General features: G+C 39.5%; 2 protein-coding genes and 6 non-coding genes across 11 annotated transcripts; 1 reads left to right on the top strand and 7 right to left on the bottom strand.

The window, feature by feature from the left end:
- Nucleotides 1–670: 670 nt before the first annotated feature.
- rnf175 (ring finger protein 175) lies at nucleotides 671–6199 on the bottom strand. The gene is made up of 9 exons (XM_044098831.1): nucleotides 6085–6199; nucleotides 5708–5745; nucleotides 5484–5625; nucleotides 4777–4931; nucleotides 3684–3791; nucleotides 2722–2842; nucleotides 2322–2455; nucleotides 2078–2179; nucleotides 671–1441 (listed from the first exon to the last, which is right to left on the bottom strand). The coding sequence occupies exons 1-9, from the start codon at nucleotides 6103–6105 to the stop codon at nucleotides 1321–1323; spliced, it is 942 nt and encodes a 313-aa protein (XP_043954766.1). The 5' UTR covers nucleotides 6106–6199; the 3' UTR covers nucleotides 671–1320.
- trim2b (tripartite motif containing 2b) lies at nucleotides 5712–26428 on the top strand. 4 transcript variants are annotated; one of them, XM_044098682.1, is made up of 16 exons: nucleotides 5712–5832; nucleotides 12304–12534; nucleotides 18874–19437; nucleotides 20251–20399; nucleotides 21247–21427; nucleotides 21513–21772; nucleotides 21854–21992; nucleotides 22254–22439; nucleotides 22682–22877; nucleotides 23321–23424; nucleotides 23521–23688; nucleotides 23783–23951; nucleotides 24185–24255; nucleotides 24340–24480; nucleotides 24564–24678; nucleotides 24842–26428. In XM_044098682.1, exons 3-16 carry the CDS (start codon nucleotides 19339–19341, stop codon nucleotides 24883–24885), a joined length of 2022 nt encoding a protein of 673 aa, XP_043954617.1. In that variant the 5' UTR covers nucleotides 5712–5832; nucleotides 12304–12534; nucleotides 18874–19338; the 3' UTR covers nucleotides 24886–26428. The 4 variants fall into 4 exon arrangements, with proteins under 4 accessions (XP_043954617.1, XP_043954621.1, XP_043954620.1 ...); XM_044098686.1 differs by having other exon boundaries at nucleotides 5713–5832; nucleotides 24564–24733; nucleotides 24842–24947; XM_044098683.1 differs by having other exon boundaries at nucleotides 5726–5832; nucleotides 12299–12534.
- Nucleotides 7012–7103, bottom strand: LOC122821152. The gene has a single exon (XR_006368958.1). It is a non-coding gene; the product is annotated as a small nucleolar RNA SNORD14 (small nucleolar RNA).
- On the bottom strand, nucleotides 8555–8646 carry LOC122821149. Its single transcript, XR_006368956.1, has one exon. It is a non-coding gene; the product is annotated as a small nucleolar RNA SNORD14 (small nucleolar RNA).
- Nucleotides 8809–8901, bottom strand: LOC122821147. The gene has a single exon (XR_006368954.1). It is a non-coding gene; the product is annotated as a small nucleolar RNA SNORD14 (small nucleolar RNA).
- Nucleotides 9728–9819, bottom strand: LOC122821148. Its single transcript, XR_006368955.1, has one exon. It is a non-coding gene; the product is annotated as a small nucleolar RNA SNORD14 (small nucleolar RNA).
- LOC122821146 lies at nucleotides 9981–10073 on the bottom strand. Its single transcript, XR_006368953.1, has one exon. It is a non-coding gene; the product is annotated as a small nucleolar RNA SNORD14 (small nucleolar RNA).
- LOC122821150 lies at nucleotides 10579–10671 on the bottom strand. The gene has a single exon (XR_006368957.1). It is a non-coding gene; the product is annotated as a small nucleolar RNA SNORD14 (small nucleolar RNA).
- Nucleotides 26429–26726: the final 298 nt, after the last annotated feature.

Below are 26726 nucleotides of genomic sequence, written 5' to 3'. Positions count from 1 at the left end.
TTCTGGTTCTGGTTCTGCTCTGCATCCCCAGAACCAGAACCAAACGAGGAGAAGCGGCATTCAGCATCTATGCACCACAAATCTGGAACAAACTTCCAGAAAACTGTAAAACAGCTGAAACACTGACTTCCTTTAAATCTCAACTAAAACCCCACTTGTTTAGAGTTGAATTTGAAACGTAATCAATTACAAATTTAATGACGGAATCTGACTTGATGTGTTTTTATTGTTGATTCTATGTTGCATTGTGTTTGATTTGATGTAAAGCACTTTGAAATGTCTTGATGCAGAAATATGCTATACTAATAAAATTTGATTGATTGATTGATAGTTAGCAGCTGCTAAACTGGCGCCGTGTGTCGAACGCCAATCGACAATTACATAATTATATGGTGCATTCAATTACAACGAGAAATTCTAAAAGTCGAACGAACAAACGTCACTCCAGGTTACTGTTTTTTTTTTATGTCTGTTTGCTAGTTTCGTGTATGTTCAGCAAAGTTAATTTTCTCCATACCGCCAAACTAGAGGTGCGAATCCAAGCTGTTCTAAGTTTTCTGTTTCTGATTTGGTTTGAACTCCAAATGGTCAACCACAATGAAATACTCACCATCAAAAAGCTTTTTTTGTAGGTTAAACATCATGCGTTTCATATCATATACACTTTGAAAATATTTCAGAATTATTTATTAAATACAAAGTCAGATTCAGCAGAGGTTTTGGCAATTAAATATTCCATTTGACAAAATGGACATTTTTGACACTTTAAAATCAAACTCCTGCATTTTTCAGAGAAGTACTCATTCTCTGAGTTAATGGTTTAGGACAAACAAACCAATAATTGACCTGTGAAATTAACCTAAATGGACAATATTTAAATAAAACATGAGCTCCAAATGAAACGTTTAAAACAAGCAGACCTGAAAACATAAACAGCTTTAAGGAGCAAAAAACCATTTTAACAGAAGTCCTTATGTAAACATTGTGCAAAAAGCTTTATATAAATAAAGCAGAAACTCATAACTGGAGTCAAACAATCCAGCAGCAAAGAGTGTGCAAATAAAACCCAATTAAACCAAAATACAAGATGAATTAATGTTTCATTTAAACAAAACCTGATTGCAAGAAGCAGTTTAAAAATACTGGATCTGTGCCTGAAGTTTCCTTTGTGTTGGCAGCAGCTTGGTTTTGCAGCAACCTCTGAAGTTAAAGTTGCAGCCCAGAAGAATTAATCCTGCAGGAAATCCAGCAAGAGTTCAAAACAGCGGCCTGAAGCAGTCCTTTGTGGCACATAATCCTGTGGCGGTGTTCCTCAGGGCTCTACTCGAGGCCCAGAGAGAAGTTTATCCCATGAACGATGCCGATGATGATGGGCTGCCAGGCGACTAAATACCGCAGCCAGTCGAGCAGCTGGCCGTACAAAACGTGGGTTTTCTCCCAGCTGGAAGCCGGAGGAATTAAGGAGAACGGCCCAGAACACCACTGGTTCAATACATCAGAATTAGAAAATCTATTAGTTCAAGATTCCTCAGTTTTTATGAAAACAAGAAAGGACTGAAAATGTTTTACCTTCAGGGTATCAAGTTTTTAAACTCAATGTGCTTTAAGCTTTTGTGCAGTTCCTAATACAAGTGACAAACATATTATTATTCTTACTTTATGTGACTTTTAAAAATATATATTGTTGAAGGAAACGTCTGGAGTACAACTTTCATTGCCCATTTTTCCTGTTCAAACTGCTATGATGATGTCATACTGTATTTATGGAATGAAGTTTCTTTTTATTTCATATCAATGCTCTCAGGACTCACTCCAGCAGACACAACCAGAGGTTTCATGAACGTTACTCAGTTAAAATGTACCAGATAACATCCACCCAGTCTTATATCACATTAGTGACGTTTTCCATTCATTTTTGTTTCTTATCTAAATTATATTGTGTTTTCACATTAGAAGTTGTACAGATTTATTTTTGCTAATGTTTAATTATTGAAGCTTTAGGTTTTTGGAGCAAAAACACTTTTTGTTCCAGAATTATGTTACAATTTGTGCCATAAAATAAAAAAACCAAGGATACGGGTTGTTCATCATCCTCTTCAGGTCCACCTTCTCGTTGCAGTAAGGACACGTCTGCTTCTTACCCACAATGCACCAGCCCCGGATGCAAAACTCGTGGAATCTGGCGGAGAGTCTGTGAGTTAAGGATGCAACAGGAATGGCTGACAGGCTCCACACGGAGAGAAGGAGCGTTTCCTGACCTGGAGTCACATTCCTGCTAAAAGAAAAGCCTGATGCAGGGAGAAACGAGAGCAGCAGGATACATGTGACCACAGGAGAGCTGGAAGGTGTCTTCTATAAATCCCTCCTCCTCCACCTCCACCAGGATCCTCTGACCGCACACGGCACAGATGCCTCCACTCAGGCTCCTGCTGGGCATGCCGCCCTTGTTGTAGTACTGAAGGCAAACAGATGGGTGTTTTTATAAGGTTATACAAATAAGACCATCAAGAACAGGATATGGAGTTACATACATTTTCTCTAAACATTTATAGATATATGAAATGTGTTGATCCTGCAAGCTTGAAGTGATTTTTGTTATTTTCTGCAGAATATTTTGCATTTAGAGTAAATATTTAGTCGGACTGGACGGTTCTGTGCATTAAAACCACGTTGGGTTGCAGTGAAATGGTCTCTGCTGAAGGCAGCAGCGGCTTCCTTTACCCCAATGGTAGAAGCCATGTAGTCAGAGCAGATTTCTGCAAAGTCTCGGCCCATGACGCCGTAGTAGAGACCATAAAACAGCATGATGACGCCCACGTCCATGGAGTCCTCCGCCTTGATCCTGCACAGGCAAACAAACGGGAGCAAAGGGAAATGTTTGAAAATAGAGTCAAAACTCACATTTCTTTATTTAGATGTATATTTTTCATTCAAAATAACATCATTATATTTGTACAAATAATAATCAAGGAAAACAAACAAAGTAAGGTTCTTTTGAAAGGGTTTGTTTCCATTTCATGTAGTTTTTAGAACATTGTGCACATTACTGTAAAAAACATGAACCTTATCCTGGTAAAATGGTTGCAAGATGTTTTATCTGAGAACAGGGAGACATTTGCTTCTGGTGTTCAGAGCTTGTAGTGTTGCTATGGAGACTTCAGACATCAGGACAAACTTTGATTCAAAGTGAGAAACTGGGACTTCCTAAATAAGGACTAGAAAATACAAAACTGAATGCAGATTCCTAGAGGGTTTATGAGCACTAGAAACCTTATTTAGTTTGAAACAATTGAAGAGAAACTATAAAGTTAGTGCTCTGCTTCACATTTTAAACCCAGTTGAAGACCACTGGTCCAGTTTAGTTGGTATCAGATGTTTTCCAGTGACCCAACTGGTGGTGAAACGGCCTTTATTCATATTTGAATGATATTTAGTGAGACAAAACTCAAAATAGTGGAGAGTAAATGGTAAAATCAATGTGTCATGTTGCAAATCAAACACCAATCATGTCGATTTAACATAAATGTGAAAATTACTATATTAATAAATCATTATTAATCTGTCCTTTAGGAAATGAAGGAATGAATCATGTTGATTTTCATACATTTAAATAACACCAACACCTCTGATGTTGGACTCCTGATTCTGTCGGGTTTGACTGAACTGACTGGCTGCAGGCTGACCTGAAGAAGACGTTGAAGCCGAACATGGTGAACATGATGGCCAGGTAGCCCAGGACGCCCACAGCGTAACTCAGCTTGTAGATCAACAGGAACCACTTGTAGACCATCCTGGAGAGGAAACACACACACACACACACACACGGGCGCACACACACACACATACAGGCGCACACACACACACACACACACTGAATTAAAAACAATTCAAGACATCAACAAAGAGATCCATGTTTATTCAGGTAAACAAAGAATTTTATGTTTCACATTTTCAAAGGGAAAATCTCCCTTTGAAACTGTTTCAGCGTTGAACTCAAAACCAAAATGTGTTTAAGGTTTTACAGAAACCAGTAAAACCTTCAACACACTTATCAGGATCAGGAGCTTTGCTCTTTTTTATTCAATTCAAAAATAATTTATCTAAATGTCATAACTTATATCATTCAAATATTTTCAAACAGCAAATCTGAAGAGGCCTCTGACTAAAGAATGTTGCTATGATAGCATGTTATAAAAGTCATAGGACATAGTCCTAACAGCTCTATATTCAACAGTAAAATATCCAGGATCAACTGTTAGCAGCTCTGCTGATCCACCTCATTTGCTTTTGCTGCTCATTTTAAACCTCTGTCTGTTTGATTGTTTGGTTAGAAACTTGCAGGAAATGGTTTGAACTTCCTCCTCTCTCTCTGGGTCCATAAAGTCTCCTTTTCACCACCTCTGGGATTTGGGGTCAGAGTTCAGGTATTATCTGAGGTTTTAAGATGCTAATCAGCTGCTCCTGGTTGTAAAAATAACACTTTGTTGCCATGGTTGCACGTCCAAGCAACTGTCAGCAACTTAATTTCTTCCCTCTGTGCCAGACATCTTCGTTGAGATGTCTGGCACAGAGGGAACTCTGTCTTTTTGTGTTTAGCTCTCATGTTCTACCAGCCAAGAAGAGCCTCACTTTTAGGTATGGAAGCCGCAGCCAAAATGCTGCAGAAACTACTTGAACTTCATGATAATCATCATTTATTTATCTTCTCCTCTTATTATTAAATCTGTATGATTAGTTTATTTTATCATTTGTAGAATTTAGCTCTGGTTCTCCTACCTGGGGGTCCTGCAGGACAGCGGCTTACGGGTGGCTCTGAAGATGATGTAGCTGGTGACGACGGAGAACATCCCCCACATGGACAGGAACCTCCACCAGTACAGCTTGATGGTGAAGTAAAGTGGGACCACCCACATCTGGACCAGAGTCACCAGCTGGAGGAAGCCACAGAGCAGATCACAACATCACTCCAAAACTTTACCTAAAACCCACCAACAGTTTTTACATCAATCTGGCTTTTAGGATGTTTAAAGGAAAAATTTTGATTTTTTTAAAGTGGATTTTGTTAAGAAGCCACCAGTTGTTCATTTCTGACCTTTGGTTTTATTGAAAGGAGTTTAGAGATTACAGAAGAACAGACACTTCAGCTCACAGGCCCCATCTGGGTCAACTTTACAGTTTTGTAAAAGAACTGTAAAGATTTCTTCCTGATGAAAAGGGCAGGTAGTGGCAGCATGATGCCGAATATACAGGCATGCCACACTTTTCAGATTTTTAGTTGCAAAAAAAAGCATGTTTTAATTTTCTTGCACCTTACATTTATTAACCACTTCATGCTTGTATGTCATGTAATAAAGTAAATTGAAGTTTGTGGCTGTGATGAGACAAAACTTGGAAAATTTTGTAAGAAAAACCACCAGCAATGTTTGCGTTTCCATGGAGAGCAGCTGAATTTGTCTGGATCAGTGGAATCAGATCATGCTCACGTTGTAGGAGCGGTGATGCCTCTGCTTCCACTGCACCAGGACGATCTGAGCCACCACCAGCGTGGCGATGAGGATCAGCACCATCTCCGCATGCATGGCCTCATGACCCCGGTGCTTAATGTGCAGCTGCTCATGCTGCACCCTGCAGAGAGGAGGAGGAAGCTGGAGTCACAGCTGATGATGCCTTTCCCCGCAGCATTATGAAGGGAGCTGCCACCACTCACCTCCAGTTCTCCCGGTGGGTCATCTTCAGCAGGTCGTCCTGAAATGAGACGCAAATAGCAGCAGCTGGGAGGTTTGAACTCTCTCTGGACGTTTAAATGTAGGTCAACACGACCCAGCCGCTCAGGTAAGCAGCTGGAAACAGTCGATACAACCCAACTAAACGTCATTTAGCAGCGGGCAATGATATAAAAGTGGTTGAAACGTGTGTAGTTACATCGCTGTAATGCCACGTCAAAACACCAGCAGTCAACAGCTAGTTAGCCTGTTAGCTCGACAACAGTTATCCGCGCTCATTTCCACTTTTTAACGTAAAACATCAAACAGTTCGCAGTCAGACCAGAATAAAATATTCATATTTTAAAAGTAAACCACTGACCTGAGGCTGAACCCCCGCCATGGCCTCACCACGTCCCCTTGTGGAGAAGACAAGCCGGCCGGCAGCGTTAGCAGCTACGAGCCGAGCGTACGCAAAGCCGTGAGGGACAATACGCACAACATCGCATTTTTTAAATACCATTCCTAAATAAGAACGTTGAATATAAATTTTAAACCATAGATTTTACACTAGTAAAGCTTTGTATGCGGAAGATTAGGACATCTGAAAAAGTCAGTTTTTTTATAAAAAATTAAAAGCATTAATGTTAGACGAAGTTTTATCATAAAATGATGCAAACATCAGCTATTTCTCTATAATTAAAGCAACTTCTGGCAACTGTATCACTTGTGCCTGTTAATACGTATTCTTCATTCTGGCAGTATGACTATTTTCATGTTTACTTTATTCTTGATATAAAACAAATCTTAGTCTGACTCGATTTACTATCATAGCAGTTATGAAAGGAAAAAGTATTTCTAGCAGAAGTTATATTTTTATTTTGCATACTAATCTTTAAATGTCACTCCTCACCTGGGAAAAATAAAATTTAAAATAAATCTTTAGAAAGTATAACAAGCTATCAGCCAAAACCTTCACAGCCCAGTTGGCTGAAATCTAAAAAGTTCACATATTTAAAAATTTATTCTCAATTAGTTCCATTCAAAAATAATAATCAAGAGATTTTCCAGGCTTTTGTTTTAATTGGTTCATGTTAAAGTTAAATCCAGATGAATGACAGCAAATAAGATTCTTTACAAAGAAACAAAACACTTTTCTCAGTTTCATTTAGACTTTATTAATAAATTACAAAATAATCCCAGAGAACAGCAGCAGTCGTCCTCATTGAATCAGTCCATCTGTAGGAAGAAGAGAGGAAAACGTAAGAAAAATAAGGATTTGATTAAACTGTTGCAAGCAGAAGTAAAGTCGCTCAGACATCCAAGGAAGATATGAACCATCTTTGGTCTTTAGACCTCTGGAGGAAACTGCGAATGGAAGGAAGAAAATCATCACAGCGACTCAAAATCAGAGTAAACATAAACCTGAACATACCATCAGCTTCACGAGGTTCGTAACCAATGGAGACGATCCAGCAGTTTGCCAACATTTCACCACCTGGAAGAGGAAACGTCTGGTCAGCGGTTTTCTTTCATTGTAGACGGAACAAAAAGTGGAAATCTGCCCTCCATTATGCTGCTTTTTAAGCAATACATCAGAAAACGGCTGTTTGAGGGATTCAGTTTTACTCTGCTCTCCCTTAAACTGACAGATACAGTCAGTCAGAGATGCAGACATGTCAAACTGTCATCCTCTAGCAGGAGCAGACCAACGGGTGGATCCAGTCTGAGTCAGACATGTTGGACCAGGAACACATCAGGACAGGGAAACTCAATTTGAAGAACAACACCATTTTATACAGACAAGGATTAGGATCACTTAAAAAGAATAAAATGAAAAAATGAGTATTTTGAGACAAAAAGTTACATTTATGAGTTATAATTCTGAGATTTAAGGTCAGAATTTCAAGCAAAGAGGAAGAAAGTGACCCCCCCTAAACCACTGCCCCCAATTCTCTTCTGTACTTTTAAAACCACAATGAATAAAAATTTAAGACCTGTATCCCAACAAAATGTACAAAGCACATATTTTATAGAATGGAACCAAGAGTTCTTTCTACAGAATTGGTGTCATCCATCCAACTGCCAATAAATTTACACTTGATCATGATGGACACAAAATTGCTAGCTAGCGAGGATTTGTTAGCAGCTAGTTAGCTATAGCCTCAACTACCTCAAGTCACATAACATAATGATGTTTACTCAAAAATAAACTACATACAAGATTAAATAGTCTCATCAAGATAAAATTTAAGACCTGTGATTAAAATTAAGGCCAACATTTCGTAATGAATTCAAGACATTCTAAGGCCTTAAATTACACAAATCTAAGACTTTTCCTTGCATGTGGGTCAGTAATCGCTCCACAACCAAGAGCCTGCTCAAAAAACGTAGACCTGTTTGAATTAGACTGAGCCGTTCAGCTCTCACTCACAATCCAGAGCAGGAACATCGGAGACCAGCCCAAATGTTGGACTGGACCTCACTACACAACGGATCAGTTGTACACGTTTTGGCCCAAACGCAGCAGATTTAGTTTAGTACCAAAAATCTCTTAAATGGTCAAACATTTTTTTTATTTTGAACCATCGTTGGTCTTTTGACCTCAGGTGGAAACTGTGAATGGATGGAATAAACGTCATCACAGCAACCAGACATCGACCATCACTACTCCTGACAGACAGTTTAAAATAATTAATCAAGACGTTAGATACCAACCTGCATGCCTCCAATCCTGAAAGACCTTCCTGCAGAAACTCCTCTACCTGAAACAAGAAGCAAAAAGACATTTACAGCAAAGGATAAAATATATATATATATTTAAAATTATTACAGCAAATAATAGTTTAGGATCGCTCAGACATCCAAGGAAGATTTGGCCATCTTTGGTCAATAAGACCTCTGGTGGAAACTACGAATGGCAGGAAAATCATCATCATAGCGACCAAACAGACTTTTAATAATGTTTTATCACAATACTAACCCTGAAGGTTTTCACTGCAGCAGCTGCTCTGATGTCACATCATTATTCCTTAAAAGACAAATGAATAAATCTTTAGTTATGATGTATAAATAAATGATTGCACAATTAAAAAGGCTTTAAAAGTCGCTCAGACATCCAAGGAAGATTTGGCCATCTTTGGTCCTTAAGACCTCTGGTGGAAACTACGAATGGCAGGAAAAATCATCATCACAGCGACAACAACAAGTTTAATAGGAACTGAATCAAACGTACCAGTTAGATGAGCAGTCATCAGCAGAGAAATCCCAGCAGCTTCATCGTTTGGCAGGAAAATCATCAGGAAGACATTCAGCCTGTAAACAGATAAATACCATTAATTTTCCCTTTCATGGTGAAATCAATTCAACAACTAAACTGTTATCTTTAATCCAAGGAAGGTTTAAATTGAATTTTTATCAAATTAAAATATTGTTCCAATACTCAGAACCAGCAGCAAATTTCTAGTAACTAATAATTTAGGCAAAGTAATTTTTGAGGTTCTAATTTTAAAAGACTTTTAAGCAGGGACCCTACATGCCAGTTCTCAAGGTCTAGCAAAGTTTTGCTTTCAAAAAATGTTTTAAATTGTCACCCTAAAATCATACCAAGTCACCAGCATTTATTGCTTTTTCACATGGTTGCAGAAAACCTGCCTAAGTTCAGAGCCCCGTTTTAACAAATGCTGTTACAATTAGAATTGCATTTAATTTTCAGCGTTTTTCCAAAGGCCTTGATTAAAAGGTTTCCTACATCTGTAATCTGATAGTTCAATGGCGCCCCCTGGAGGTTTGAAAACAAAATCTTCACAAGAAATTATCGCTCCAAAAAGTGATTTAATGCCAATTATATCTATCTATAACGAATAAAACAATCATCACACAGGTGATTTACCTTAAACATTATCTTTAAAATAAAGTGTAGTTCCAAAGCTTTTGCAGAAATCCTTCACATAAAATATTTTTTCCATCCACTTTAGATTCCTTCCACATTTTTAAAGCAATAACTTTAAAACAGTTTCACTGAGTCGCTCAGACATCCAAGGAAGATTTGGCCATCTTTGGTCAATAAGACCTCTGGTGGAAACTACGAATGGCAGGAAAATCATCATCATAGCGACCAAACAGACTTTTAATAATGTTTTATCACAATACTAACCTGAAGGTTTTCACTGCAGCAGCTGCTCTGATGCCACATCATTATTCCTTAAAAGACAAATGAATAAATCTTTAGTTATGATGTATAAATAAATCATTGCACAATTAAAAAGGCTTTAAAAGTCGCTCAGACATCCAAGGAAGATTTGGCCATCTTTGGTCCTTAAGACCTCTGGTGGAAACTACGAATGGCAGGAAAAATCATCATCACAGCGACAACAACAAGTTTAATAGGAACTGAATCAAACGTACCAGTTAGATGAGCAGTCATCAGCAGAGAAATCCCAGCAGCTTCATCGTTTGGCAGGAAAATCACCAGGAAGACATTCAGCCTGTAAACAGATAAATACCATTAATTTTCCCTTTCATGGTGAAATCAATTCAACAACTAAATACAATAACTTTAAAACAGTTTCACTGAGTTAAGGTGGAAGCAGTTAGAAAGAGAAATGTTTATTATGATTGATAATTTACTTGAAAACTCAGGTTCGATTAAACATTTATTTGATTATACTTAAAATAAATACAAATGATTTTTATGGGCAGATCTTATATCATCAATACCTGAGGAGAATCTCGACTTTCTTCTTCTCCTTAATATATCAGTAGAGGTCCACCAAGCCTCTACGGTGGCTGTGAGGGCCATTTTCTGCCCCCCTGTGGAAACAGTTGATGTCAGAAAGGAGCCAGAACAAATGTACAGTCTGGTGAGAACAGTAAGTCGCTCAGACATCCAAGGAAGATTTAAGCCATCTTTGGTCCTTAAGACCTCTGGTGGAAACTACGAATGGCAGGAAAATCATCATCACAGCGCAGGAAATGAATGTAGTCAGGATCACGTGGAGGAGACTAACCTGGTCTGAGCTGCTGCTGCTTCAACGCTAGCAACGCATCAATCCTGTAAAAGAAAAAAAGAGGAGAAATAAACCAAATTATTCAGAGCTACACATCAAGATGCATTTTCCTAATTAATGTAATAAAATAAATATGACGTTTGAGCTAATTCGCACATTTTCTAAATGTACGAGCAACAAGTCTGGCTTAGTTTCCTGTTCCTAAAAAGATTTTTATTAAAGGAAACATTTTATAGGGTTTTGCTACATTTTTTAAAATGATGTTGAATGTAGCCACAACAAATTTAAGCAATTATAAATCATGCTAGTTTACTAAAATAGGCAATTCACAATGAACACAATTCATTCTTCTACACATGTTCAGTAAATTAAACTATTATTGTAGTAATCTAGTAATAATCTGTAATAGACATGCATTACACATGTTAAGTTTGGTCCACTGCTGGGCAGCAAGAAAATCTACATTTATATATACAGGTTGAAGCCACAGAAACACGACAAAGCTACAAATAAATAATTTTATAGAAAATGTGTGTAAGTTTATCGGTAAAACGCAATGAATTAAACATAAATTCATCACTTTAAACCCAGAAAGTATCGTGAAATGAGCTCGTGATGCGTCACAACGTGGAGGTGAAAGTTTACGACAGAAATAACCGTGAAACAATCTAACTCCATCCACCAAATAAAGTCGTCATCTCGTCTTCACATTATCAGATAACAATTAAACGTAGCACATTTAAACAAACTGATATTAAATTTTACATTTTAATCTATGAGATAAACAGAAAATCAGCAGTAAAGACAGAGTTACCTTCTCCTCTCGACTGGCTGTGGTAAAATGACCGAAGCAACGTTCCGTCGCAGCTTAAATACGTCATGGCGGACGGGCGCCGCCTGCTGGACGGGAGATGAAGTGGGGAAAAAATCTATTTCTGCAAAATAATATTTAGGAAAGTTCCTAAGATTTATCCAAGTAATAATATGGTTTATATGAATACATATCGTAAGCAGGATACTTTATATATTTTAAAATATGCTTATATATTTTAGTTTTTTTAATAGTTTTTCTTATGTTTTATGAACGCTAGTCTGGGTTAAAATTGGATTGATAATGATAAATAAGCAGATATTTCTGTCTGTTAAATGCATTTTTACACACTGAAGTTCTTTTTTTATTATCTACAAATATTTCTGGCAGCTACTGAACACCAGAGTGTTTATGTTTCTAATTAATCTGAAAATCTGTTTTCTTTTAAAAGTTTCATTCTTGAAATTAATTATTGTATTTTTATCCTTTCCTGCTTGGGTTTCTTAGATTCTACTTTTTGCTTTTTGCTTTAGTACTTTAAAACCCTTAGTTTTCCTACTGTTTTCTGTTTTTTAAAATTATTATATATTATATAATGTTGGTGCTATCCATAGTGTACCGTCTATATCTGCAGCAAAAAAAGAAGAGAGAGAAAACTATTGCAGGTCAAGAGACACTAAAATGAATAGAGTGTCACTGAGAGAGAGAATGTCGACATATGGACCAATCCCCTCTCTCCTTTTCCCTCTATCTCGCTCCTGATTGGATGCTCAAAGTGCAGATTATTTGAGCCCTCTCAGCCTCCATCCCTCCTCCTCCTCCTCCTCGGTGGTGGTTGTTGCTGCTGCAAGCTGCTGGTGTTGCCGTGACGATGATATCCTCCCCCTCTTACACACACATACACACGCAGACCAGGAGGAGAGGAGAGAAGAGGCAGCAAACAAGACGGTGTCATGACGCGATGGCTGCAGGCTGGAAAACAGACGCTCCCACTGATGGCCTGGAAAACAGGGTGAGAGCTGGATGCATTTCCTGGGGACAGAAGGATGGGTGGATGGATGGATGGAGGGGTGGATGGATGGATGGATGAGTGATCAATGGGTGGAGGAATGTTTGTGGGTGACAGCAGCAGCTGTAGCCTGCCTCAGAGAGGGGGATGATGCAGAGAGGACTGCAGGATGGGAGCAGGGATGGAAGAAATGAGGATGGACCGACTGAAAGCAGAGCAAACTGATCGGCTATCTGTGGATGAATAAGTGTGAGTGTGTGTGTGCGTGTTTGGCGTGTGTGCTGTCAGGCCTGCATGCACACGCTAGCATCCTGTCTGCTAACAGAAACAGAAGGTACGTCACTTCTCTGAAGTGAAACTGAGGTCTCATCACAGCGACATATTCTGTTAATAGCAACATGCAGTTCCTGCAGAATTCAGACGGATCAGAGATCAGATGCATCCGATCAACTGATTCTGTAAAAAAAAGATGTTTAAAGCTGGAAAAATCAGCTGAGTGAGAAGAAATGGATGCAATATAAGCACAAACAGAAAAACACGGCTGAAAATAACACTAAAAATATACAAACGTCAACATAAAGGGGAAAATATAACTTATCATAAATTCAACAATAATTGCAATTAGGAAGAGATGCAGAAGAAAAGACAAATCAATTCAAAATAAAGTGGATAAAGAAGCAAAAAAGCTTCATAAACAGACTCTAAAAAGCAGCTGATGCAGAAATGTTAAAATGACAGAATAGTTGGACCAGAAACTGAATAAAAAGTTATTATAAAAAGATCAGAACAAGCAAACAAGTAAAAAGAAAACTTGAAGCAAAAATAGAATCAAATCGACTAGAAAGAGACAAAACACCAGAAACACAGCAATAAAATAGCTTAAAATATCACTAATATATACAAAATGGCTACAAATGAGACAAAGCAACTTTAAAAACATATAAAAGGAAAAAAACCTGCTGCAATATTGTTAATGTTTTTATTTTATTATGAGGATTTAAAAAAAAATAAATGTTACAGATTAAAGTGTCAGATTCTTTTACTACATTTCAGGATTCTTCCAGATTTTTACCATCAAACAGCTGCAAAAGATTATTAATAAAAGACAAAACAGTTAGTTAAGCCCCTATGAAAGTATACATAATTTTTAATGCCACAGAATAAAATGATTATATGCATAACCTCTTTCTGAATCCCACACACAGATATTCCAAAAACACTGCAGAGATGCTGGGATATTTCATACCTTCAACACTTACAGTAGCAAAAATGAAGCTTCTTATTGATTTCCTCCCAGAAAGCGAGAAGAGGAAGAGTATGTGTGGGACCAGGACGTGATGAATGAGTGATTACAGCACAGAAAAACAGAAAGTGGACACGAACATTCCCGTGGGAACGTCAGAGGAGACGGATCAGATGAACCCAGTGTGTGTGTGTGTGTGTGTGTGTGTGTGGGTGTGTGTGTGTGTGTGTGTGTGTGTGTGTGTGTGTGTGTGTGTTGTGTTGTGTTGTCTTTGTCTGATTTCCACCGTTTTGTTGATTTATGGACTTGCTACCAGCAGGTTTCCCTGAAATTAGTTTTTATTGAGCTTTGCAATCAGGAGATGGAGCCTCGTCTGCTGATCCAGAGAGAAATAAGCAGTTTTTCAATTAACTGAGTTCTGGTTGGTCAGACGAAGCTCATTCAGTCATGAATGAACCGGATCGTTGAAATTAAACAGAGATTAACCCCATTTTCAAAAACTGGAAATTAAAATGTTATTTGCTTCAGAAGGAGAACGTATTTTCTTTTTTTCTTGTCATGAGGTCCCTCAGGGCTCTGTTTCAGTCCCCATTTTTATCTCATTGCAGAAATTTCCTCAATCAATTCCTGACATTAAATTGAAGAGAAGCGACCTTTTGTCACAAGAAAAGGTCTAATCCTTCAGCCTGTTGCTGATTTGGTGAGATTTATGTGATAATCAAGCCAGTATGTAGGTGAAACAATTTGGTAGAAATGTCAGTGCCTGCTTTAATGTAGCAAATGAAATACACACCGTCCATCAGACGTGGATGGCCTTTATGTTTAATCAAACGCTGACCTTAAACACAAATTGTGGAACTGATTTGTTAAACTAAAGTCTGAAATCAGCTCTAAATCCAAGACTTTAGATGAGACATTTGGTACCAAACTTCTCACATTCTCAGAGTTTTCCTGCTTCTTGTAGGAGAAAATGCCACCATGATAAAGAGGCACAATACGTCTCATTCTGAGTTAAACACTGACCTTTTAATCTCTCATTTAAAATACAACTCAGCCACAATTTAGTACCAATAATTATGAATTTCCCTGTATAATTCTGTATATATGTGAACAGATGTCAGAGGTCAGTTGCCTTCATAAGTATATTGGAGTATTTAATAATTGTTCTGCTGTAACTGTTGTACTTTAAGAGCATCTGGAATTGTGTTTGGCTGCAGAACACAGAGGATTATGCTTTCATACTTGTGGATACTTGAAATCCATCTTATCTTTTTCTGTGTCACTCATAAACAAAAGCTCCTCTGACAGGCTGGTTCTCCAGTGCTGCCTCTGCAGATGTGAGTCTGACGTGTGTGTATGTTGCAGCGCTGACCTGAAAACCTCTGATTGTGTTTTTATGAGTTTTATCAGTGAGAGTCAGCTGCCATGAGGTTAGACCAACAGGTTAGACCACTATTGTCCTGGTGTTTCTGTTTGGTGATCCTTTTGTTGAGCGTCCTCGGCTTTCATGGGTCCAGTAGGTTTTCCATTCTTTAAATGGTGTGTCTGATTGCTTTTAGTCAAAGTAATAACAACCAGATTTCAATCAAATCAATCAATCAAACTTTATTTGTATAGCTCATTTCAGCAGCAAGGCATTTCATCAAATCAAACACAGAAACACAATGCAACCTAGAATCAACAATAAAAACAATATCAAGTCAGATTCCATCAATAAATTTATAATTGATTACATTTCAAATAAAACTCTAAACAAGTGGGTTTTTAGTGGAGATTTAAAGGAAGTCAGTGTTTCAGCTGTTTTACAGTTTTCTGGAAGTTTGTTCCAGATTTGTGGTGCATAGATGCTAAATGCTGCTTCTCCTCGTTTGGTTCTGGTTCTGGTCTGCTCTGCATCCCCAGAACCAGAACCAGAACCTGAGATTTCTGGAAGGTTGATACAACAGCAGCAGATCTTTAATGTATTGTGGTGCTAAACCATTCAGTGATTTATAAACTAATAACAGTATTTTAAAGTCTATTCTCTGAGCATTTATAGCCGGACCCAATCTAAAGTAGAGACAATAGATGACTGGATAGATAGATGAATGACAGCTGCAAAACAATTGTTTCAGGAAGAAAATGAGCCAATTTGTGCAGCAAAGAGAAGTTCAAGTAACAGCTGAAGACACAAAATCATATACAGGGACTTTGTACTCCAGGTACAACTGTTAGTGCAAACAGAGAATCAGCAAATCCTGTTGTGACGTCTCAAAACCTTCAGGTGTCTAGAAGCAACAAAGACAACCAGCAGAAGTTCAAACTGAGCATCAGAAAGGAGTAGGATGGCTTTGATCGTCTCATAGTTATTGGTGTACAACGTAATGATCTTTTATAAAGTAAAATCACCCAGTGAGCAGAAGTTGAGGACCAAAATAACCCGTCAATGTCAGAGGAGAATGGGCAAACTGGTTCAAGATGACAGAAAGGGAACAATAGCTTCAATGAGAACTTGTTACACCCAAAGCATGCAGAATGTCGTCCCTTTATTCACGACATTGAAACACAGATTCTCCAAAAATCAGAGAATCAGATTGGAAATCTGTTCCAGTGAGCCTCAATTCAAAACTTTAAATCATTTCAGAAAAATGCTGAAACAACATTTTCTGGAGCGTAAACAATCAGCTCCTCTCAAACATCCCTCTGAGGTTCTCCTTTGTAAAACCCAAAACAAGGAGGGCTTGAATTGTCTGCAGACCCGTAACAGCCACAAACCGTCACCACACACAACCCACTGCAGAGAGAGAGTCCCACAATCCTTTGCTGCATCGTAACACCAGAGCATGAGTGAATGGACATGTGGGGGTGTGTATCCTGAAGATTTCAGAGGAATCCTTCTGCTGTATGATGTGTGTGTGTGTGTGTGTGTGCGTGTGTGTGTGTGTGTGCGTGTTGAGCAGCTGTGTGTTTCAGACGTTAGGAGTGTGTTTGTCTGCAGGAGGTGAGGCTGATCAGAACATCTCAGGGGACAGAGGCGTTTGAACTGGATTACAAGAAAAATCACGCTGAGCTGCAACCCCTCCCCTCTATGAATTATTCACCAGGACTTTGGGCCTCGTGTTTTACAGAGAACCTGGAACAGAAATTGCTTGGCTGGCAGAAAAACAATCAACAGACAGATGTAAGGAATCAAACCTGGTTTTTGAAAGTTGTTACCTGCAGAGTTTCCTGCTGCTGATTCATATTTTAGACATATTTTCCCATTAGAGGTTTGATCTCCTCCTGACTGAGACCCAGACAGATTTCTTGTTCACACCTAACCGTCATCATCATCATCATCATCATGATGTGTGGATCGCTGATGAAGAGGGAGCCGGCGACCCAGAATGCTCTGCGTCGTCAGTGTGAACTCATTCACATGCTGAAGGATAAATATAGGGTTCTGGGGATTAAAGAACATTTTTGTTCCATTTCTTCTCGATGGTTGGTGTCACCACACCCCCACTCCCTCTGTGCAGTCTGTTGCCATGGAAACCCCAACCTTTCTCCCTCCCTTCCTCTTTTTCCATCACTTTGAAGTCGGTTCGGTGACCTACATTAAAAGCTCTTTATTAGTTTTTGACTTTACAAGTTCATTCTGAGGATCACAGCCTGGCAGAGGCTTTCCTGATCTGTGGGCCGTTAGGGAGCCGCCTGAGCTGTACATCAGATTCATCTTTGCTCTGCTGTCATTTCTTCAGTGCATACAATAACTCCTGTCGCTGTGTGTTTTAAAGGTGTCTTCATCGGTTTTGTGTGAGCAGTAAGTTAGTAGAGCTAATTCAGAAGAAGAGAAACTGTGATTGAAGCAGATTGAAATCAATAAATCCCACAGATCGCGAGCGTAATCCAGACATCTATCATCCATACCTGCTGGCATCTAGCTCTGAGTGAATTACCGTTGCTGTCATGTTTTTGGACAGTTAGAAAGAAGACAGAATACTTGGAGAGAACCCAGTGCATGCAAGGAAACCCTGCAAGCATCTGCACAACCTTTCAGACCTTTCTGGATTAATGTTTGCTAAAAAAACGTATGATTAAAAATCCCAGATCTTATCTGATGTCGCTTTTATTAAACTTCACATCAGTTTCCCCCTTTGCCAAATTAAACCCCAGATTTCATAACCTAAAGTTTCCATTTTGGCATTTTTTTCTCTACTTTGTGCCTGAGTACTTAAACCATCGTTGTCACTTTATTTATAACAGTAAGGTAAATAACTAAAAATCTGACATACAGTTTATTGTAAACGTACATTTCTGAAACCTGGTTTCTGAAACAGGTTGTGATCCTTGTTTGGTCAATCAGTCTCCTGGTGATAGATTACAAATTGTAGTCATACTTTACCTGGCAACAGATGATGAGTAAAATGTGGAAAACTACTTTAAAGGTGGAGATGAATTTATGGCTGAAACATGGAGGGCACAAAATACTGTCTGTGACAGAAAGCTTCCAAAGTCAGTCACAAAATTACTAAAACTACAAATATGACATGGAGGGCAGCCAGATTATTGTTTGCTTTTTTCATGTTCTTCTGTAACACCTGCTTGTTCAGCATATGAAAGGATGAAAGTTGGAATATCTGGCAGATTTCCAGACATGGCCAGATTTTAGTGCCTCATTGTTAAATGATCAAGTCACCAAAAGTAAGAAAGTAAATTTCAAAATACACGTCATATATCAGTGGATCAAGAGAGCAAAGAGATTGAGGCATTAGTAGACTGCCACCTGGTGGCTGTTAGGGGAACTGCAGAAAGGAGCGTTTCAGCTCAACATTCATCCTTATTTAATGTCAGGCCTGCAGAGGGGGCGTTGTGGTGATAAAGGGTCTAGGGATTATCCGCAGTACTGAATAAAATCTAAAATTAATTTTGTATAGTATTGTATACCCTTTGTCTGGTATCTTGATAACAGATCAAAACACAAAGGACTAAATTATTCCTTATCATAAAACAGTGAGTCAACCTGCTGGTGTCACTGAGGCTGTTCAAATGAAAGCTTGTGGTCAAGATTTTAATTATTTCTCTATAATTTTTATCTTAATCTTTTATTCCTGTCATTCTTTTCTATTTCTCTCCTGCAGGAATCAGTGGATTCATCCTCAGTCCTCTTCAAATGAAATCCATTGAACTGATTATACTTGAATCCTTCCTGAAGGGAACCAATCTGCTTCTCACCTTCTCCTTTTTGGTGTTTCAATGGATAAATAACCATCTGGAATCATCTGGATTTACATGGAATCCACCTTTAATCAGGAATGTGGGACAGAAGACTCTCAGATCTACAACTTTGATGTGGATTATTGACTAAAACCAATCAAAACTAAGATCAGTGCTGATCTTTTTTATGTTCAGAATGTGCCAACAGTTTCTACTGGAGCGTTTTTCTCCCTTCTCCTGCATGTAAAATGGAGTAAAAAACAAAAACAGTCGCGGTAAGAAACCAAAGCAACAAACCCTGTGCTTGACGGTGAAGCGTGTTCCCCTGGCTGCGGTGAGGAAGGCGGGGTGTGTTTGGAGGTTCCCCCCCAGCAGGCTGCCGTGTGCAGATGGAGGCCCACCAACACTCCCCAGATAGCAGCAGTGAGGAGTGCACCGTCCTGGAGGCTGCGCCCAGCAAGAACAGCTGCCTGCAGCATGCAGGGAAGGTAAGAACACCTGCAAGGTCACATCAGACTGAACTTCACCAAACATGAACCAAACAGGACATTTAAAAAAGACTAAATATTATAAAGATATAAAAGGAAGGGAATAAGAACATTATAAAAGAATATTTAACCAAAAAGTACAACGGTATTTAGATCAGAGCTTCATGATATGTGTACCTTGATAATAAAATATGTGAAATAGATACAATTTGTACAATTATATGTATTAATCCTAATGGCACCGAATTAACATGAATAATTTATTGGATGATGCTACAGATGGAAGAGGTGTGGATGTAAAAATACGTTCACACTTCTACCCACATATTTAGTTTATTCTTTTGTTACTTAGTTCAATAAAGTCAAACTACTATTACTACTAAATTTGAGAAGTAATATTTTCCCTACTTCCCTCCATTAAAGATGATGAACTACCTGATTAGGATTATTTAAACTCTCACCTCCTTACATAAACCTGCCCCTCCTTTAAGGGGCAGGTTTATGTATTTTCCATATTGCCTATTTATAGTCAAATCAAATATGTACAATCAAATAATTATGCTACATTCAGTTGTTATATAATATATATATATATTTATATATATATATATATACACTAAACATCACTTAAAATGTTTTGTTTTCAATTCACTGCCTTGAAATTGGGCCTCTGTCTCTTTCAAAGCTCCTTTAAATCAGACCTGCCTAAAGGTTATAATCTATTTGAGGTTGAGTCTGAAAAATCAACTTAAAGGCAGAAATTTGATGGGATTATGAGATGAATAGTTAATTCATCACCATTTGTGTCTGCAGGTGGCTGACCTGTACTGCTCGGCCTGTGAGTCTGCCCTGTGTGAGGACTGCTTACCGGCCCATGAGGATCACCCCAAGGTGGCGCTCAGCCAGGCTCTGGAGCAGCACCGCAGCCGGCTGCAGGAGAGACTCGGGGCGGTCCAGAACAGGTACCAGCAGAGAAACCCGAAGACCACATATGGACATTAATATGCTAATGTCTCTGTTGTGATCTAAAATATGAAAAGGAAAGAACATAAATGAGGTACAGCTAGAGTAGGGGCGACCAAAGTCCAGGTGGTTGTTAGCACGCCTCTGGTGTTGGTAACTATCACCAGGGAGAGAACTAAAACATGCAGGATACTGGCCCTGTAGGACCGATGCTGTGTTCCAGTTGTAAATGCTAAATTCTGACTTTCCAGTCACTAAAAGACCCCACAAACTGGGATTTCCCTCTGGGAAACTGGAGCAACCCCAACTTCCCCCAGTTATGACTTTGCAATTCAATATGGCCGCTCCACACATCAATAGTAGGAAGATGTGGTGGAAACATGTTTATTTTACAAGACACACATGTAAAAGTGAGTCTAAAATCATTGTTAAACATATTGTCTGCAACTCTAGGCTGAACTAATTAAAAGTGATGTTTGCTAATGGAAATTAAAGGTTAAAATGATGTTTGCAAGGGCTACTGCAAACAATGTCAATGGACGTTGCCATATTGAAATTCCAACTTCTTAATTAAAACTGTTTTACCTTGAATCGGATGTCAAATCCAGCTCTGAGTTCCCACTTCCCAGTTTACTGGAATGCATCATGGTTTGGGTCTCTGAGCTGGAGACACAGCATTTGTAAATGGAGAAACACTGACATCTGGTGGCCATGTGGGGAATCACACCATGAAGGGCACAAGATTTAAGTATTTGCTGATAGTTTCAGAATGAAATACATGAATTAGACAAAAACAAGAACAGTTAAGTATTAAATTAAATGATCCTTTTCCCTCCTCCTCTGCAGACTGCCCCAGATTTCAGATGCTCTGTCCCTCGTTACGGAGATTCTCCAGCAGCTGAACAACCAGAGAGCTTCCATCGAAGAGGACATCCAGTCCAGCTTCGAGGACCTGCACAAGCAGCTGGACGTTCGGAAGAGCGTCCTTCTGATGGAGCTCGAAGTCACATATGGGCTCAAACAAAAGGTGTAGACAGATGTAACAGGACTGTGCTCTGAGTTTGCAGGAAGAGAAATCTGGAAGTATTGAAGAATGATCTATCTGTCTTTAGGTTCTCCAAGCCCAGATAGACAACCTCACGCGTGGAGACGGGGATATCACGGCCACCTGCACCCAGACGGAGGAAGCTCTGGCTGAGGAGGCGAGCGTGGCGACGCTGGAGGTGGAGCACGAGCTGGAGGAGAGGCTGAAGGAGCTGGCCATTCTGAGAATGCCGTGCCAGCCGGAGGAGAACGACCAGCTGGACCTGGTGATGGAGACAGATGGACTCAGGAAGTCCATTCACAACTTGGGGACCATAGTTACAACCAGGTGACGATGCAAACAGAAAATCCAACAAAACGTTGATTATTCTGTATCTAACCCTGCTCTAATCCTTATTTTCTTCCTCAGCGCTGTGGCAAGTCAGAGTGAAGCCATGGGCACCGGCTTGGAGCAGTGCATTGTGGGACATCCTGCTTCAGTTACTATAGTAACAAGAGACAAGTCAGGAGGAGCCTGCAAGAGTGGCAATGCCATCTTATCAGCTGAGGTTTGTTTCAGAAAAATAAAAATTCAGACAGAGGGAAAATCTAAGCACATCCCTACTGGATTTACAGAAACTGAGTAAAATACTTAATTATTTGAACTTCAGCAGATGTGTTCATCTTTATATATGAAGTAATACTTCTTGTTTGTGGATGTAACACAATGATAGCAACTGAGAAGGCATAAATCAATCTACAAATTGACTGCATGACTTTATTTTGTTGATAGCGTTTCAGAAAATTCAATAAAACGTGTGTTGATGCAGGTATTCACCCCCGACGGCAGCATCGTTGATGGAGAGATACTGGACCACAAGAACGGTACATATGAGTTCGTCTACACGGTGCCCAAGGAGGGAAACTTTTCTCTGGCTCTCCGTCTGTACGACCAGCACATCAAAGGAAGTCCCTTCAAACTGACCGTCACCAAGGCGTCCGAGGTAGAGGTCGAGGTGGGTCGGCTAACCCGTGTGAACCTTTACAACGTGCGGTCAGCGGTTTATAGAACTTTTGTAACTTTGATAGAGTATGTTTTCTTATATGTACAGATAAATATTAAGGAAAATATTGAAAAATTATTCAGTTTACTCTATGATGCCCAAAAATTTAACCCATACTTTCAACCTATCATTCATGAAACATACTAAAATTAACACTAATATCTATTGTTGTCTCTTCTCTGCGGGTTTTCTAGGTGTCTCCATCCACCACCACAGCAACTAACTCAGTAGCCAATGCCACCCCGTCCACAGGCTCCTCTGATGGGACAAAGAGGAGAGGAAAATCCCCCGGCCAGAAGAAGAAAGGTTCCAAGAGGGCCAGCAGCGCTCTGGGAACCCCACGAAGAAAAACTCAGAATCCCATCGAGGACGACCTCATCTTCAAGATCGGTGAGAAAACTTGAAACAATTTCCTCTTGAACATAAAATCTGGGCCACCAACCTGAATGGTAGACATGCTAGAAGGAGCTAAAAACGTTGGTGATGCTTGGTACAGGTTCACAGACTCAGGAGGCGATGAGTTTGGGTCAACGGTTAGAACAGGGGTGGGCGACTCCAGACGTCAAGGGCTGGTCTCCTGCAACTTTTAGATGCATCTCTACTTCAACACACCTGAGTTAAATAATGAGGTCATTAGCAGGACTCTGGAGAACCTGACTGCACTTGGGAGGTGATTCAGCTGTTGGATTCAGGTTGTTGGACCAGGGAGACTCTAAGAGATGCAGGACACTGGCCCTCCAGGACCAGGATTGCCCAGCCCTGGGTTAGAACCTTAATTAGCAACACAATGGATAACATCTTGGTCTTTAGTAATATGTTCTTGTCTTTTTCAGGAACTAAGGGTAGAAACAAGGGTGAGTTCACCAACCTTCAAGGAGTGGCTGCCTCTTCTAGCGGTAGGATTCTGATAGCTGACAGCAACAATCAGTGTGTTCAGGTACACTTCAGTTCATTCAGTCTTAACATCTCACACAGGTAAATTCAATGAAACCTAAGTTTCAGGTTACAAACTCAGAAATCATTTGATCCTCAGATTTTCTCCAACGAGGGTGAGTTTAAGAGTCGTTTTGGGGTGCGTGGGCGATCTCCTGGCCAGCTGCAGCGGCCAACAGGGGTCGCTGTGCACCCGAGCGGTGACATTATTATTGCTGACTATGATAACAAATGGGTTAGCATCTTCACGTGCGAGGGCAAGTTCAAGGTAAGTTGTTCAGGTCCTCAATACTGACATTTCTTTTCCATCATGGCTGGTTAGGCATTTTTTGGACATAACTGGTACATCTGTTGTGTCCAAGGCGAAACTTGGCTCAGGGAGACTCATGGGGCCAAAAGGCGTGTCTGTGGACCAAAATGGTCATGTGATTGTAGTCGACAACAAGGCGTGTACAGTCTTCATCTTCCAGCTAACCGGCAAGCTAATTGCTAAGTTTGGGAGTCGGGGGACTGGTGACAAGCAGTTTGCAGGTAAACCGGATGCTCCGTTGAACTGCTGTGTAAATAAAAAACTGTCTGTTAGAGACTCCTGTAAAACTAAGTATGTGTGGAGTTTACTTTAATTGTTCAGCTCTCCACACCTTGTAAGACGGTGCTGAAGAACAGCTTTCATTTGAAGCTTTTAATCTTTTGGCTAGTCGTTCAATGAAGGGAAGACATTTTGATATAAAACATCTGATTGCTTCCTTGATCTCGTCTTGAAGGTCCACACTTTGCAGCAGTGAACAAGAATAATGAGATCATCGTGACAGACTTCCATAACCACTCTGTCAAGGTGCGCAACCAATTACATTCACCCCTTGTTTTTAATAGAGTCCAATCAATCACTGCACACAATCTGATATCTTTGTGCTGTCAGGTTTTTACCACTGAGGGAGAGCTGGTGTTGAAGTTCGGCTCAAACGGGGAAGGAAACGGCCAGTTCAACGCTCCCACTGGTGTAGCTGTGGACGTAAATGGGAACATCATTGTAGCTGACTGGGGCAACAGCAGAATACAGGTACAACTCTGATTTATGGCGTGTATGCAGCATATTAGCAACAAACCCCAGTTATATTTCTCATTTTCATTTAATTTTCTCAGGTTTTTGATGGCAGTGGCTCCTTCCTGTCCTACATCAACACATCAGCAGACCCGCTGTACGGCCCACAAGGCCTGGCGCTGACCTCGGACGGTCATGTGGTGGTCGCCGACTCTGGTAACCATTGCTTCAAGGTCTACCGCTACCTACAATGATAAAGACTAGTGAAGAAGTAGGAGCGGAGAACTAGGAGGGCAGTGGTGAGAGTGCAAAGCTAAAGCTCACAATGTTTAACTCCATCTATCCATTGCATGAACTTGTCCTGATGGATCAACTGAAGGAGAGAAATGCCAAGGAAAATGTTCGGCCTCCGTCCTGACATGACCTGAACTTCAGAGGAGACGTCTGATCTTGCTGATCTCTGGAGGAATGAAGCCAGAACGAAATATAAAGGAGAAATTTTGCCACCTCCAGAAATTTGTTTCTGCAGTACTTTGCAGCAATGGATTCCTGTTTTTAAAGAAAGATGTCTGCCTTCACCTGATTGACCAGCCAAGTATTGAATACAAGTGGAAAATTAATGGTTGCAAGAAAGGAAGAAGACGTGTGTTGGAAACGTTGCATATTAAATCTATGTTGTGAATGTTGGATTGATGAAATGTCAGTGGTATAAATGCAGATGTTGAAGTAATTTGATGGGAATGATTTGAGTTATTGATAGGATAGTTTGACAATGTTCTGCCTTGATGTATTGTATGTAAAAGACAAAATAATGTCTGGTGAGGTAAAAGGGGTCCAGAGCTTTGACTTTTCTCAGTTTATTGTTTCATGTCAACTGCTCAGATTGTCCTTAAGCAAAACAGTCATCTGTAACTGATCAAGCTTTCAGTGGAGGCGTGATGGAAATGTAAATATCTGAGCAAGATTACGACCCAATGAATTCCACTCAATTTCACTAAATTAAAGCATTATGACAGGATTAGGGCCACTGTCGATTAAAAACTATTAATATGGCCAGAGAGCAGATAATTTTACATATTTACTAGAAACATGATGGATATTCTCTAATGTGGAAAAGTGGTAAAGTTGTAAAATTAAAGGCAAACAATTATCAATATTAAAACTCAGAAATTTGAATGGAAAATCTCAAAAGTTTTACTAAGGGTAAAAAGGTAATCCGTCTTTTACGGTAGAGGAACTTTAAAAACAAAATCCCAAGAAAAAACTATTATAGCAAAATCTAGACTTATTTTATGTGACTGAGGTCAAACTGTTCACAGCCAAATCCTCTCTAACAATTCTTATAATTACCTATTATTGTAGTTCAAACACCAAATATACCTTAATATGCATTAATACGCACAGTGGAAACCATTTCAGCATTACCGCTGATGCTAACATCCATGGTCTTCAAGGTACAGCTAGCGAAAATGATTTGATTGATTGGCAGCTTTGCAAACAGTGACATGTCAGGTATCAATATGTCAACATATTTCAATTCTCCAAGCTCTATTTTCTTTTGAATACTTCAAACATGCTTTACTAAAATGTCAAAAAATAGGAAGATTTCCTGTGATATTTCCATCAAAAAAATAAAAAATCCATAAAAACTGAAGTTTGAATAGGAAGTCCACTCTATAAGAGTTTTTTTTTTTTTTCTGTGTGGCCACAGTTCTTTATTTTATCATGTGCAATGCTCCATACAGTCAGCATGCTACAGACCAATGCCAACATTATAACCTCCATTTTCAAAGTGATGACTCTGGTTGGGAGGCGTTAAAGGATCTGGATTGATTCCTCCGCCTTGGACCACTTTTAGCTTTTTTGAACATTGTTTGTACATATGGATTGTTTAATCATGGAATGTTTATTTCTCCCATAAGATTGAATCCTTTGAAAATCTTCAACAATAGATTCATCATTATAAGCAGCTGCTTGTCCGACTGTTTGACTCGTGGACTCGGACTCTCCACCCACAGCGGCGTCTCTGTGCTTGGCGTGTGCGGTTGTGTGTCACTCAGAGGAATGAAAAAAACTCTATAAATCTATCTTATATATTTGTGAGAACATTTCCAACATCTCCGGGTAAATCAACATTTCAAATCACCGGCGTATATCTCTGCTTGTTGTCTTGGCAACTGTGAGGAGAAGGCGGGGCTTCTAGAATGTTCAGATTTGTTTTTTTTTGTTGATGTCCGCGGTTCTGGAGCGCGTTTAGAGTTCTA

Source organism: Gambusia affinis, linkage group LG18 (assembly GCF_019740435.1).
Source record: "Gambusia affinis linkage group LG18, SWU_Gaff_1.0, whole genome shotgun sequence".
Classification (NCBI taxonomy): Eukaryota; Metazoa; Chordata; class Actinopteri; order Cyprinodontiformes; family Poeciliidae; genus Gambusia; species Gambusia affinis.
This window is presented reverse-complemented; position numbering and strand designations above follow the sequence as displayed.